Source organism: Rhinoderma darwinii, chromosome 12, assembly GCF_050947455.1.
Source record: "Rhinoderma darwinii isolate aRhiDar2 chromosome 12, aRhiDar2.hap1, whole genome shotgun sequence".
In the NCBI taxonomy this organism is placed as follows: Eukaryota; Metazoa; Chordata; class Amphibia; order Anura; family Rhinodermatidae; genus Rhinoderma; species Rhinoderma darwinii.
Window position 1 is genome coordinate 32,396,728 of NC_134698.1, and position 16,239 is coordinate 32,412,966.

The 16,239-nt window shown below is 42.9% G+C and overlaps 1 protein-coding gene across 9 annotated transcripts in view; it reads left to right on the forward strand.

Annotated features, from left to right (window-relative positions):
- Positions 1 to 16,239, forward strand: part of LOC142664948 (phosphofurin acidic cluster sorting protein 2-like) — a 244,598-nt gene that overhangs the window by 83,605 nt on the left and 144,754 nt on the right. For all 9 annotated transcript variants that reach the window (XM_075844413.1, XM_075844414.1, XM_075844412.1 and 6 more), the window contains exon 2: positions 4,641 to 4,728. In XM_075844413.1, the coding sequence (XP_075700528.1) occupies positions 4,641 to 4,728 (88 nt within the window). The remainder of the gene's footprint in view (positions 1 to 4,640; positions 4,729 to 16,239) is intronic.

The following is a 16,239-nucleotide window of genomic DNA, read 5'->3' on the forward strand; positions in this document are numbered from 1 at the left end:
AATAAATCAGCGGATTTGTTAGCAAATTGAGGGGCAGATTTTCAGAAATTTTTTAATAAAACTCGATTTTCGCTGCGTTTTTAACGTCTGTTTTTGGAGCTGTTTTTCTATAGTCTATGAAAAACTGCTCCAAAAACGCCCCGTCGGAACAGAACACCATTTTTCCCATTGGAATCAATGGGTAGATGTTTGGAGGCGTTCCGCTTCCGATTTTTCAGCTGTTTTTTGGGACGTTTACGGCCCGAAAAACGTCTGAAAACACTCCGTGTGAACATACCTTTATGCTTAAAGAGGACCTGTCAGGCTTCTGACATGTTTTTGTAGTAAATCCTTGTATAACCCATGAAATAACAATTCTGGAGTATCTTTTCTTAGAACGCTGATTTGTGCTATTCCTCTGTTACTCCGCCTAGGAGTTTATAAAAAAAAATTGACAACTAATTATTGCCTGTGGGGGAGGGGGATTTTGAGGCAGATTTATTTCTGCCTGCAAAATACTACGGATGAACAGGGCTTAAAAAAATATTCTCTAGCATTGTTTTTTGGGGAATACAGGTATTTACGGAGGAGACAGGTAATTTATTAATGTAATAATTGAACACTTCTAGGTTTCCCCACAGATCACAACTGATTGCTTGGGGGGGGGGGGGGGGCCCCCAGGAGGGGTACATGTTGTAATCCGGTTATTGTCAAGGGACCCTTCTAACAAGTGGGGTTTATGTAAAGTGGAGACCCCCTTTAACCCCTTCCCGCCGGATCACGTATATAAACGTCATTAAAATCGGTGTCTTACCGCATTTTGACGTTACTGTACGTCATGGAGATGAAGCTGGCTCAGGAGCTGAGCCAGCGACATCACCAGTGGGTGACAGCTGTATGTTACAGCTGGCACCCTAAGGTATCGGCCAGGACCGGAGCTAGCCTCCAATCCGACCGATTAACCCCTCACATGCTGCGTTCAATAGAGATCGCAGCATGTGAGGAGTTTATAGCCACCGGCACCCCAGCAACGTGATCGCTGGGTTGCCGGTGGCTGCAAAGGCGATCGGAGGGCTCATGCTTACCTCCCGATCAGCCTGTAACGGAATCCTCCTATGCCCCGTCGGCGGCGGGGCCCAGGAGGCTTCCGGTACCATCGGCAAGATGGCGCCGGCTCAGCTTCCGGCTCAGAAGCTGAGCCGGCGTCATCAGCAGTGGGTGTCCGCTGTATGTTACAGCGGACACCCCGATCTATCGCCAGGAACCGGAGCTAGCTCCGATTCCTGGCATTAATCCCTTCGATGCAGCGATCCATTGTGATCGCTGCATCCTAGAGGTTTGTAGAAAATCGGCAGCCTTGCCATGCGATGGCAAGGCTGGCGACTGCTACCATGGCAACAGGAGCCCTAACAATGGACTCCTGTCTGCCATTACGTAAGCTGATTAGGCCCCGCCCAGAGGCGGAGCCTAATCGGCTTGCTTTCAGTGAACAACTGACAGTTCCAATACATTGCACTACATAGGTAGTGCAATGTATTAGAACATCAAACAAACAGTTGGACATTCAAGTCCCCTAGTGGGACTAAAGAAAAGTGTAAAAAAAAGTAAAAATAAAAGTTGGAAAACATACAATAAAAGTTTCAAATAATAACACAAAACACAATCGCCCTTTTTCCCTTATCAAGTCATTTATTATTGAAAAAAATAATAAAGCCATACATATTTGGTATCGCAGCGACCGTAACGACCTGAACTATAAAAATATTATGTTATTTATCCAGCGCAGTGAACGGCGTAAAAAAAATCCTCAAAAACACTGCCATAATTACTGTTTTTTTGGTCACTGTCTTCCAAAAATTGAAATAAAAAGTGATCAAAAAGTCGCATGTATCCAAAAATGGTTCCGATAAAATCTATACCTCGTCTCGCAAAAAACAAGCCCTCACACAGCTCCATCGATTAAAAAATGTAAAAGTTATGGCTCTCACAACTTGGCGACAGAAAAAATACATTCTCTTTCCAAAAGTAATTTTATTGTGCAAAAAGTTCTAAAAAAGTTCTATAAATTTGGTATCGCCGGAATCGTACTGATCCGCAGAATAAAGGTAACATGTAGTTTATAACGTACGGTGAACGGTGTATATAAAAAAAAAAAGTGGCACAAGCTGGTCACGACATATTTGACACTGAATTGGCATATCTAGGGAAACATTTTCATTTGTACCTTCCACAGCGCAATCATTTATGGAAAAGACACGTGGGGTGAAAATGCTCACTACACCTCTTAATAAATGCCTTGAGGGGTGCAGTTTCCAAAATGGGGTCACTTCTCAGGGGTTTCTTTTATTATTTCACATCAAAGCCTCTGCAATTGTGAACCAATACTTTATAAGTCGCCAAATTAGGCCTCAATTTTACTTGGTACTCTTTCACTCCTGAGCCCTGTCGAATGTCCAGGCAAAAGATTAGGGCCACATGTAGGGTGATTCTAAAACAGGGAAACACCGCATAATAATTGAGAGCTGTCTTGTTATGGTGGCACAAGCCGGGCACCACATATTGGCGTATCTAAGGAAAAATTCCCATTTTCATTCTCCCACATCGTGTGCACACGAATTTCTGCAAAACACCTGTGGGGTTAACATGCTCACTACACCCCTAGGTGAATACCTTGAGGGTGTTGATTCCAAAATGGTGTCACTTCTGGGGGGGATCCACTGTTTTGGTCCCACAGGGACTTTGCAAATGCAACATAGCGACCAGAAACCAAATGCAGCAAAATCTGTACACCAAAAGCAAATGGCGCTCCTTCCCTTCTGAGCCCTGCCGTGTGCCCAAACAACATTTTACGACCACGTGTGGGGTATTGCCGTACTCCAGAGAAGTTGCTTTACAAGCGTTGGGGTTCTTTTTTTCCTTTATTTGTTGAGAAAATTAAAAATTTGGAGCTAAAGCTACGTCTTATTGAAGAAAAAGGATTTTTTATTTTCACTGCCCAATTCTAATAAAATCTATGAAACACCTGTGGGGGCAAAATGCTCACTACACCCCTAGATGGATTACTCAAGGGGTGTAGTTTTCTCAATGGAGTCACTTTTTTGGTGTTTTCACTGTTTTGGTACCTCAGGGGCTTTGCAAATGCGACATGGCCTGCGCAAACCATTCCTGCTAAATTTGAGCTCCAAAAGCCAAATGGCGCTCTTTCCCTTCTAAGCTCCGCCGTGTGTCCAAACATCCGTTTATAACCACATGTGGGGTATTGTTTTACTCGGGAGAAATTGCTTTACAAATGTTGTGGTGCTTTTTCTCCTTTAGTCCTCGTGGAAATTAGAAAAAATTAGCTAAACCTACATAATCTTTGAAAGAATGACGATTTTTATTTTCACGGCCTACTTCCAATAATTTCTGTAAAAAACCTGTGGGGTCAAAATGCTCACTATACCCCTAGATAATTTCCTCAAGGGGTGTAGTTTCCAAAATAGGGTCACTTTTGGTGGATTTCCACTGTTTTGGCACCGAAAGAGCCCTTGAAACCTGACATGGTGCCTAAAATATTTTCTAATAAAAAGGAGGCCCAAAATCCACTAGGTGCTCCTTTGCTTCGGAGGCCGGTGGTTCAGTCCATTACCACACTAGGGCCACATGTGGGATATTTCTAAAAACTGCAGAATCTGGGCAATAAATATTGAGTTGCGTTTCTCTGGTAAAAACTTCTGTGTTACAAAAAAAATAGAATAAAAATGAATTTCTGCAAAAAAAAATGAAATTTGAAAATTTCACCTCTACGTTGCTTTAATTCCTGTGAAACGTTTAAAGGGTTAAGAAACTTTCTAAATGCTGTTTTGAATACTTTGAGGGGTGAAGATTTTAAAATGGGGTGACTTTTTGGCGGTTTCTAATATATAAGGCCCTAAAAGCCGCTTCACAACTGAACTGGCCCCTGTAAAAATAGCCTTTTGAAATTTTCTTGAAAATGTGAGAAATTGCTGCTAAAGTTCTAAGCCTTGTGAAGTCATAGAAAAATAAAAGGACGTTCAAAAAACGATGCCAATCTAAAGTAGACATATGGGGGATGTTAATTAGCAACAATTTTGTGTGGTATAACTGCCTGTCTTACAAGCAGATACATTTACATTTAGAAAAATGCTAATTTTTGCAATTTTTCACCAAATTTTGGTGTTTTTCACTGGTAAATATTGAATTTATCGACCACATTTTTCCACTATCATAAAGTCCAATGTGTCACGAGAAAACAATCTCAGAATCGCTTTGATAGGTAAAAGCGTTCCGGAGTTATTACCACATAAAGTGCAATATGTCAGATTTGAAAAAATGGGTCTGGTCCTGAAGGCCAAAATGAGCTTGGTCCTGAAGGGGTTAAAATCAGAGCTATAAGACATTGTTTATATTATCTACCTATATGTTTGTATTTGCAATTCATCAATCACTTGAAGTACAAAAATCATTTGTAAGAATCTTTATAATGTATAAAGGGTGCAGGCTCATACATAGCGGCCAAATACTGGGTTTTTAAAAAAAAAAAATTCTAATGTTTGCAGATTAACAGCAGTTCAACCTGCAAAAAAGATTCTAACAGCGATTGATTTTATTTATTTTTTGTTAGCGTTACATTCTAATTGATAATTTTCTTTCCTTTTTAGGCTCTGCAGTCTCACTCTGAAGAAGCTTCTAGTGGTGAAGGAACTGGACAAAGAGCTTATTTCAGTAGTAATTGCCGTGAAAATGCAGGTAAATGAACGGTGACTGGAATAAATGTGAATAAAATTACTCTCCTAATATGTAGCATTTCTCTGGTCTTGCCCTGGGCCCTGTTGGGAAAACACATTAGCCGGTGTAGTACTAGAGCTGGTAGACACCACGATCACTCGACTTATGGACATAACATCAATATGGAAGAGAAGCTACAGCCATAGCAGCTGACGGGGCTCACTCAGGTACAGGATGGCATCGCTAAGGGTATGTTCATACGGCAAATAAAAAAACGGCTGTAAAATACGGAGCTGTTTTCAAGGGAAAACAGAATGTGATTTTCAGCTGTTTTTTTTATGCATCAGGCTTTTTTTGATGCGTTTTTTTACGGCTGTTTTTGGAGCTGTTGTTCTATTGAGACAATGAAAAACGGCTCCAAAAATGCCTCAAGAAGTAACATGCACTTCTTTTTTACGGGGTGTTTGTTTATACGCCGTTTTTACAAACGGCCGTGTAAAAAGATGGCCCGTGGGAATGAAGCGCTGTTTTTCCTATTGAAGTCAATGGGTACAGATATTTGGAGACGTTGAGCCCCTGTATTTTTAGCCATTTTTCGGGGCGTTTACGGCCCAAAAAACTGTAGAAAATAGGCATACCCTTATAAGAAATATTCATTCAGCCATATATTTAACCCCTTGGAGCCGCAGCCATTTTCACTTTTTCAGATTCGTTTTTTTCCTCCATGCAGTTCAAAAGCCTTAACTTTTTTCATTTTTCTGTCTATTTATTGTTATATGAGGGCTTGTTTTTTGTGGAACGGTTTGTAGTTGTTGTTCTCACAATTTAACCCCTTAATGACCGGCGTACAGTGTTTTTACATCGGCCGTTCAGGGTAGTTCTGAAGCGACGTGTTTCCACGTCGGCACTTCAGAAGAACTTTTCCCGCATCGTGCGGGTTGCTGCTGAAGACCGGGCTGTTAGGGCAAAGATCGGAGACCACTAGCAGTTGTCTCCGATCATATTTAACCCCTCAGATGCGGTGCTGAATAGCAAGTGCCGCATCTGAGTGATTTTAGAGGGAGGGGGCTCCCTCTCTCATCCCACTGGCATCCCCATCGGGGGTTCTATGGCAGCCTGGGGGCCTAACAAAGGCCCCCAGGTCTGCCTTTAGTAATTGCCTGTTCGGCTAAGCCAGAGGCATGACCTAACAGGTGCCTGCCAGTTTTACACTGACCTGCAATAATACACTGCAATACCGAAGTATTGCAGTGTATTATAATAGCTATCAGAAGTCTGCACAGTAAAGTCCCCCAGTGGGACTAAAAATAAAGTAAAAAAAAGTTAAATAAAGTTTGAAATAAATACATTTAAAAAAACACTTTTTCCCCTTACAAATACTTTATGAAAAATCGTAAAAATTTACTCATATTTGGTATCGCCACGTCCATAACAAACCCAACTATAAAGCTATTACATTATTTAACCCGCACTGTGAACGCTGTAAAAAAATATAATAAAAAAACAACGCCAGAATTGCTGTTTTCTATTCATCCTGCCTTCAAAAGAATTTGATAAAAAGTGATCAAACCATCGCATCTGCGACGATGGAAAAATTTAAAAAATTGCTCCGTCGTTAAGGTTTAACCCCTTAATGAAAAGCTTTTAAACCTTAATGACCAAGCCATTTTTTACGTTTTTCCGTTGTCGCATTCCAAGAGCTATAACCTTTTTATTTTTGCGTTGACATAGCTGTATAAGGTCTTGTTTTTTGCGGGACAAGTTGTACTTTTTAATAGCACCATTTTGGGGGACATATTATTTATTGATTAACTTTTATTAACTTTTTGTGGGGGGGGAATAGAAAAAAACCTGAAATTTCGCCACACTTTTTCACGTCTTAAATCAACGGCGTTTACCGTGTGATATAAATAACACAATAACTTTATTCAGCGGGTTGTTACGATTGCAACGATACCAAATTTGTATAGTTTTTGTATGTTTTACTACTTTTACACAGTAAAAACGCATTTTTTTAAAAATGATTTGTTTATGTGTCTCTGTATTTGAAGAGCCGTAACGTTTTTATTTTTTCGCCGATGCGGTTGTATGAGGGCTTTTTTTTTGCGGGAAGACTTGTAGTTTTTATTGGTACCATTTTGGAGTAGATGCGACTTTTTGATCACTTTTTATCATATTTTTTTTAAGTCAAGATTCACAGAAAACAGCAATTTTTCCATAGTTTTTTATTACATTTTTTACGGCGTTCACCGTGCGGGTTAAATAATGTAATACATTTATAGTCGGGGTCGTTACGGACGTGGCGATACCAAATATGTGTAACTTTTTTACTTTATTTTGTTTTTTTAATAGTAAAGCATTTTGTAAGGGGAAAAGCTGGGTTTTTCATTTTTTTTCCCATTTTTTTTAAAATTAACTTTATTAAACTTTTTTTTACTTTTTTACTGGTCCCATTAGGGGACTTTAATATGCGATTCTCTGATCGCTATTGTAATACACTGCAATACTTCCGTATTGCAGTGTATTACTGCCTGTCCGTTTAAAACGGACAGGCATCTGCTAGGTCATGCCTCAGGCATGATCTAGCAGGCATTCGCTCCAGGCAGGCCTGCGGATCTTATCGCCTGGTGTCGGTGGGGGAGAGAGGGAGCTCCCTCCCTCTCTCCAAAACCACTCAGATGCGGTGCACGCTATTGCGCACCGCATCTGAAGGGTTAAACGGGTGAGATCGATACTAATATCGATCTCACACGGCAGAGCAGGGACGCCCCCAGCCCTCAGCTACGTCTGGCAGCTGAGAGCAGGGAGATTTGACGCTCCCTGCTCTGTTTACTTTATCCTGATGCAGTGCCGTAAAAAGGCATATGCATCAGAATAAAGCCCGTTAGTGGCCGCCGTTAAAAGGCGTATTGGCGGTCACTAACTGGTTAAAATACCTTCGGTATTAAGGGTTTAAAGTACCGTATAATGTACTGGGAAACTGAAAAAAAATTCTTGTGGTGTGTGGAATTGGAAAAAAACCTGTTTCTTCTGTGGGTCAATAGGATTTCAGCGATACCAAATTAATTTAGTTTTTTTGTTATTTTTTTATGATCTACTACTTATACAAAGAAAAAAACAACTTGTTAAAAATAAAGTAGGTTTGTGTCACCATATCCTGAGGACCTATAATTTATTTGAATCAATTTTCTATCGAAGGACCGGCGTCAGGTCTTGTTTATTGCCGGCTGAGCTGTAGTTAACAGTGATATTTCAATAGTTTATACTTTTACGCACGCATCAATAACAATTAAGGAAAATGGGAAAAGGTTGTTTTTGTATTTAACTTTTTTTTTTAATTAAAATTAACTATTTTTTTTTCTACTTTTTCAAAATTTCCTAAATTTTCCCATGTGCACCATTATGGTTTTCCATGTGTCGGTCTCTCACCTGTTATTTTTCTTGCTGCTTCTATCTCTATATATCAGACTGGGATGGTTGCTTAGCAGCAGTGTGTATCAGGCTCGGTGACTACTTTCTCTACTTGAGTCTATAGAAATCTGTGTGTCACCCATCACAGGCTTCAGCAGTTCTAGTTTTGCCCAGGGGGGACAGAAACTTCTATCATCAGCCACGACTGATGCTTAGACAGGTTCCTGTCACACTGGTATAATGTAGAAGAATATAGTTCAGCCTCCCTGTCTGTATACATACGCTTTTTCTGCTTATTCAGGAGAATATAGAGAGTTTTATAATCTGCGTTCCCCAGCATGCAGAAATGGTATGGTCTTTAGCTGGTCATGTAAAGCTGTGATGAAGCATCATGGGATTGATAGCAAAGCAGAGAGTAAGAGAAAGCTGGGGAAATCTAAGATTTAAGATGGAGGCTTTTTTTTAGTACAGTATACATAAAAGAAGTATAGTGTGGGGAATACAGTCAGGTGGGGGGTGCAGACATGGAAAGTTTTTTCCTCTTGAGGTCTTCTTTAAATTAGTCTAAAATTAAATGCCCCAAATTGCACCAAAGTTTGGCACATTTTTCGACACGTTTGAGACGCAGGCACAGTAGTAAATCTGCCCCATTGTGTACAGTTTTTTTGCACTGTTGGACAAGAAAGACATACTAGAGCGGGCAACCAAATTAATAAATGGAATAGGTGGACTACTGTATCCAGAAATATTAAAGTTATTTTGTTTAGAAAAAGGCAACTGAGGGGTTACCCAATATCGAAGTATAAATATATCAAAGGTCAATATAGAGCTCTCTCTCATGAGCTATCTATACCCAGGACTGTAGCTAGAAACACAAACATAGAAGGGGATTCTTTACTGTAAGAGCAGTGAGACTATGGAACTCTCTGCCAGAGGAAGATGTTATGGTGAATTCACTTAAAGAGGTTTTGAGAGGTCTGGATGCCTTTCTTGCGTGTTATAATATTATGAATTATGAGTACTAGATTACTGCGGATGGGTCGTTGATCCAGGGATTTATTCTTATTTGCAAATTAAAGTCGGGAAGGAAAATCAATACGGAAAATCGGCTTCTGCCTCATGGTTTTTTTTTACTTTTTTATGGATCATCATTGCAGAATAATAGGCTGAACTAGATGGACATATGTATTTTTTCAATATTACAAACTGTTCCTAGGTTTCTTTTCTTAGGCCTAGCTCACACCTGCGTTCGGTATTCTGTTGTTCTGCTCTGTCAGAGGAGCAGAACAAGGAAATAACCGGAAGCGTTGCACCGGTAGCCGACATAACCCTTTGACTTTAATGGGTTCGGTCGGCTTTTCATCGGGGTGTCAGTGGTTTTAATAGCATGCTGTTTCCGTATTGTTCCGTATTGTTTTTGTTTTTTTGGCGTAATCTACTTTGGAGTCCCCTAAATACAGATGTAAACAAGGCCTTATGCCAGTGCAGTATACTCCTGTGTGAGCCCTGTGTACAGTACAGCATCCATTGCTAACTGAATAGGACTAGACGTGGAATTGGTCGTGTCATTTAGTGACCAGGGTTTATTTCATATTTTGTTTTTTTTTACAGTTAACTTGGGTAATCTGAACACATCACCTAAAGCCTGGCATCCCAGTGATACCAGTAAATGCAGACACAGTTCAGTAGTTTCTACAATAACCACAACAATGAGGATTATTCCAACATTAGATCTATTCAGTCAGACCCCATGCACACGACCGTAAAAAACCTCCATTTTTGCGGACCGAAATTGCGGTCTGCAAAAACACACCCATTCACTTCCATTGAACGCGGACACCTTTCCGTATCGCTACGGATGAGTGTCTATACCGCAAAACTGTGCCGGGAATTATGGAGCATGTCCGTTCTTGGTCCGCAATTGCGGCACGGACTCCTCCATAGAAGTCTATGGGGGAAGTCAAAATTGCGGATGGCTACAGAGGTGCGTCCGCAAATACGGATAGCCATCCGCAAATACAGAAGTGTTGCTAAGTGACACAAAGGGGATTTCCCATTAACCAGGCCTCTTTTTTTGTGGATCCGTATATACGGATGCACTACGGACCGTATTTGCGGATACGATTCAGCAGAAATGGGTACTTTGATTTGCTGATGACTATAAAGCAATATGGAACCGTATTTGCGGATACGGTCGTGTGCATGAGGCCTCAGGCCCCATGCACACGACCGTGCCCGCAATCACGGCCCGCGATTGCGGGCACGGCCAGCCGCTGACTGACAGCCGCATTTTCGGGCCGTGCTCCCATACAAAGTATGGGAGCACGGCCCGCAAAATGCGAAAGAACGGACATGTTCCATAATTCCCGGAACATTTCCACGGCACGGACACCCTTCCATAGTGCTACGGAAAGGTGTCAGTGTTCAATTAAAGTGAATGGCTCCGTTTTTGCGGACCGCGATTGCGGTCCGCAAAAACGGAGGTTTTTTACGGTCGTGTGCATGGGGCCTCAGTCCATGGCTACATCCTGTGTTGACCCAGCACGTAATATGTCATATAAGCCTGTTGCTAACTAAATGCGAGTCACATGAAGTGCGGTGTTCAGGCCATGTATGCACTACGCTAGACCCATCCATTCTATATTAGAAAAGTATCGTTATATATTAAATAAATTAAAACCCGAATACGCCTGTGGAGATTTGGAGCTTTGTAAAAGAACAATCATTAAAAAGATGACATAAAAGAGCTGTGCCTGATATTCCAATTTGCTACACCTTTTGTCCCATTCAAGTGAGTTGGACTGAGCTGTAATACCAGGAACAGCTGCTACTAAACGTATGGAGCAGAAAATAGGTCTTCTAGGTTGCAGGCAGTAAGGTATTGTAGGTTGCAGGATGTAAGGTCTTGTAGGTTGCAGGCTGTAAGGTCTTGTAGGTTGCAGGCAGTAAGGTCTTGTAGGTTGCAGGCAGTAAGGTCTTGTAGGTTGCAGGCAGTAAGGTCTTGTAGGTTGCAGGCAGTAAGGTCTTGTAGGTTGCAGGCAGTAAGGTCTTGTAGGTTGCAGGCAGTAAGGTCTTGTAGGTTGCAGGCAGTAAGGTCTTGTAGGTTGCAGGCAGTAAGGTCTTGTAGGTTGCAGGCAGTAAGGTCTTGTGGCATTTCCCATAAAGAGGATCTGCCACTAGTTTAGTAATGCCTGATCTCCTAGCTAATCTATTTGGCACTGTCTCACTGATATTAGTGTAAATTGCGTCCCAAAACGTTTATTTTAAAAGTTATGAGCTTATTTCTAAATATGTAAATTAGCTTTTATTAGACAAGTAGGCGGTAACAGCAGCGATTTCTTTTTTTTTTTTTTAAAACATCATTTTTATTAACATTTTTCAAATTTTGTACAAACATTTCACAAAAAATTTGCGACATCAATGAACAGCTCGCAACTGCGAGTATAACAGAAACAGAATAAATACATACATGTATGGCATATCGACTTGCATTTGTTAAGCAATTAACATGGCTTCCCCTATTCCCGATCACGACTTAGGTCATTAAAGAGTAGCTCCTCCCCCTTTATCCCCTATCCACTACTAGACTGAAGTTGTATGCCTCCTAAAGTGCCTGCCAGAAGCTGCGTATGATACCACGCTGTGTGTCTAAACGGTGCAACCATTTCCACCACCTCAGTCGCTGTGCATTGCGTTTCTATAAATAGCTGCCATTTAGCAAACAACTTTTTGGCTCCCGTTTCTTTCCTTCTTTCTACCTCCACTCGTTCAAGGGTTAGCAATTGTTTCAAGCGAGACACAATCATATCGATGTCCGGTGTATCAGCTTCCAGCCATTTACATAGAAGGCATCTCAAAGCCACCAACAAGATTGTGTGCACCCGGGGAGGAGGAGATCTCGTTCCTCCAGCAACCTCTATTTCTGGCGGTCTCGCCTGATGGAACAGCAGCGCTTGGGGCGTCATTGGAAGGTTTACTTTCCAATGATCTGAAATATAGTTGCGTATCATTACCCAGTACCGATTAGTATGAGCACACCCCCATACTCCGTGCCACAAATTCGTCAGGGGGGTATTGCATTTGGGACAGCTCGTGATGCGATCGGGGAAGGACTGTGAAGGCAGAATATTGAAGCCATATATAGCCGCATGCATTAATTTGAAATAAGTTTCCCTCCAGCTCTCGTTAATGACCACCTTCCGTACCATCTCCCAACCCCCCAATATGGTCTCTCCTATCGCCGGATCCTGCGTCCACCGTTCCCAGACTTTGAACATTACCCGTTGTTGCGGGCGGACAAAATACTCCCCGAGTGCTCTATACAACCGCGCGATAGTCGCCTGAAGAGCCACTGGTCCAATGACCTCATCTAACATATGAGTGGTGGCCTCCTTATTTAAATCTCTGAGCCTAGAGGTACGGAATGACCGCACCTGGAGAACTTGTAGGAAATTAGCGCTGTCCTCTAAGGGATTGAGTTTAGCCCTGATTTCCGATCCGGTTAACCATCTCCTTTCCTCTGTATGCATAAGGTCCCCTGCATTACTAATACCTACATTCCCCCAAGAGGCAAGTCTGTCTCTACTGTCTACTCCCGGTAAGAATTCCGGGTGTCCACACAACGGCATGTGCTTGGATAGTAGATAAGGCAAGTCAAAAATTTTATGAACCGCTTTCCAGCCTAAGACTGTATCTCTCAGAACAATGGAGGTTTTGAGACGGCACGGAAGAAAGGCCACCCGACAATGCAACAAGGCCTTTAAGTTCCAGGGTGAGGCATACTCTCCCTCTAATTCTAAGTTGGAGTAATGGTTCGTTTCATGAAGCCAGTCCACTACATGTCGAAAGAGACGCACCACATTGTATCCCCTAATATTAGGAAATTTCAACCCCCCCTCATGCTTGTCCCTCATGAGCTTAGTGAGTGCAATGCGAGGCCTCTTTCCCACCCATATGAATTTTGTAAATGCCGAATTCAGCTTGGAGACGTCCCCATGTTTCAGTAAGAGCGGGAGTGTTTGAAAGGGATATAGCAATCTGGGGAAACTGACCATCTTAATTAGGTGGCACCTCCCCAGTAGGGATATCGGTAACTGACTCCATCTGGTGAGTTCCGCCTGCATTTTTTTAAACAGTGGTGGATAATTCAAGCCATACAAGGTTTCAGGTTCCTTCCCTATCTTAATTCCCAGATAAGTGATGCATTGTTTCACCGGGGATATCCCACATCCCAAGGATTGCCAAAAGGTCCCAGGTAATGGTTTGCCCAACTCCCAGCAGTTCACTTTTAGCTACATTGACTTTGTATCCCGAGCATTGCTCAAAGTCCTGCAAAAAGCGAAAGACTGGCAATAAGTGTTCTTGAGGATTCGACAGAAACAGAATAACATCATCAGCGAACAAGGCTAGCTTGACCGCCAAAGACCCCACCTGGATACCTCTGAACACTGCCGACTCTTCCAGAAATCTAGCCATTGGTTCAAGTGCTAGATTAAATAAAAGTGGCGACAAGGGACATCCCTGCCGGGTCCCTTTATACAATTGGAAGGGAGCCGACAGAAATCCCGAAGAGTAGACACGCGCTTGGGGATTAGTATAGACCCCCTTCAGAAAGATCCGAAAGGCTCCCTGGACATTCATCTTGTCTAACACCATCCCAAGCCATTCCCACTGTATGTTGTCAAACGCTTTCTCTGCGTCTAGCGCTAAGGGCGCCGGCCGGGTACCTGGCCGGGGATCGTGTCGGACTGTTTCTAGTACTGTTAACATCTTATGCAGGTTAGTCACTGCTGCCCTGCCCTTTACAAAGCCCACTTGGGATTTTCCGACCAATGTCGGTAAATACACGGCCAAACGATTGGCTAAGATTTTTGTAAGTAGTTTCTGGTCTTGGACTATCAATGATATTGGTCGGTAGGACCCTGGGTCCAGAGGGTCCCTCCCCTTTTTGGGCAGCACCGTTATATGAGCAATTTTGGCCTCCATTGGCAGCGTACCGGTCTGTAATAAAATGTTATAATATTCCACGAAGATGGGGCTAATCTCTTCTCTGAGGGACTTAAAAAACTCACCCGTTAACCCATCCGGCCCAGGGGCCTTCCCGTTAGATAAGGTCCTAATGGTATCCGCTATCTCTTCCACCGTGATTTCTGCACTCAGCAGCTCGTTCTGCTCCTGCGTGAGGCCAGGCAGCTTTAACTTCTCAAAAAATTCCTTTCCTTGAGAAAGCGTTGTTCACCAGTAAGTAATCAATGCGCGACCACGACTGATGTACATGAGAAAAGTGTGTGTACTCCCTCGAATCGGGGTGCAAGCTCCTCCAAGCATCTGTGAGGGCCGTGTGTCTCAAAAAATCTGGCAGGATCTTATCCCTCTGTCTCTGCAATATGGGCCCTGCACTTCTATCCTCCCTAGCGGACCTTGCGGTATTAAGGTCTCCCCCTAGCACCAGCAGCTTAGTGCGATCCTGCTGGAGTTGGGTTTCCAATTTACCAAAGAATTCTGCGTTGGCCGCATTAGGCCCATAAACATTATGGATGCTAATAGTTTCCCCTGCATGCTCCATCACTAGATGTATCCAACGACCCTCATCATCACATTCCTGGGACACCACCGTAAAAGCAAAATTTTTGTGCACCAATATTATCACTCCCGCTTTACCGTCTCTTGCGGCCGATCCAAAAACTTTGCCCACCCAAAACTTTTGTAGATATTTAAATTCAGATTCGGTAAGGTGGGTTTCCTGTAACAGGGCTACATCTGGACGTAATCTCTTCATATGTCGTAAGAGTTTGGTCCGTTTCTGTGGGGATCTAAGCCCCTTAACGTTCCATGAAAGTATTTTCATGTTATTGGGCTATGTCTAAGGTGAGCTAAGGTGTCCAAAAATCATGACCGAGTCGGAGTGCCAGAGCCATCTTTCCCTAAGTGCCATGCATGAACATTTAAAACTCGGCCAAAACCCGGCCTAGAAAACAAAGCTAAACTCCAACTCAAAGCCTTCAGACTTTGTTCAGAAAATCTTGAAAACCTTGAAAAAACGCCTGTGACAAGGGCAGTCATCTTCCTAGTACACATTGACGTCAGAGACTTCACTTTTTTCTGTTGTGCACCAACACGTCCCTCCCTCCCACCCCCTCCCAGACCTGCGTAGCAGAAATTTCCAACCGACCGAGCCATACCCGCCCACCATCTCATCCTTGACCAGCAATCTCTAGCAGCCAATACCCGGTCCGATAGCAACGGGTCAACCCCCAGTTTCCGCTCCCTTCACCATGTATCATTTAGACCTGATCACTGTTCCACTTCAAGGTTTCCCCCAGCAACCATTCAGGAGCCCCTACCTAGACTTCCCCTCGTATTTGACTGCAATGGCCCTAGCCAAACACATTAGAGATACCAGCCTCGTTAAATTCTCGCTCGAAGAGCCCCACCTACTAACGAGCATGTACTACATAACCTTGAAACCAGCTCGAGCTCAAACTCAAGCCCCTAGCAGTGTAACTACGTCATTACATCCTTAATATTATAACGGCATTATAACAGTAGGGCAGTATATCAGAATGCATACAGTTTGGCATGAAAACATTTGGCAACCGACTGAAATATTATAGTGATAAAAGACTAACATGTGTAACCATCAAGCCATATCATTCTCTGCTAATATCTGTAATAACTGTAAACTTATCTGCTTAAGATCGGAGCCTGCAATTTGCTCTACAGCGTCCTCCGGACCCTCGCATAACGTATGAGGGTATCACAAAAAAAAACAAATAAAAAAAACATTAGTCCTCAATCTACAGTCCGAGGACGCAGACCTGGAATGATCACGTGGACGTCTCTGTGGATTCGGAGACGCTCCTCTGTTCCTGGTTCTTCCTCCGCGTTCTCTGCCAGGTGTGGGCAATAAAGCTTCAGCCCAAGTCCGCTCCATATCCAGCTGACTCCTTCCGACTTCTCTTGACTTGTGGCGTGAGCTGTGGTCTGGAGTGCGTCGCACCTCGTGCCGGGGGCAGCTTCCACATAGCTCTGCCAGAGCCTCCTCTGCATCCTTCGCTGTGGCGAACATCTTGATCCGCCCGTTTGCCTGGAACACTCGTAAGACAGCCGGATACTGTAGGT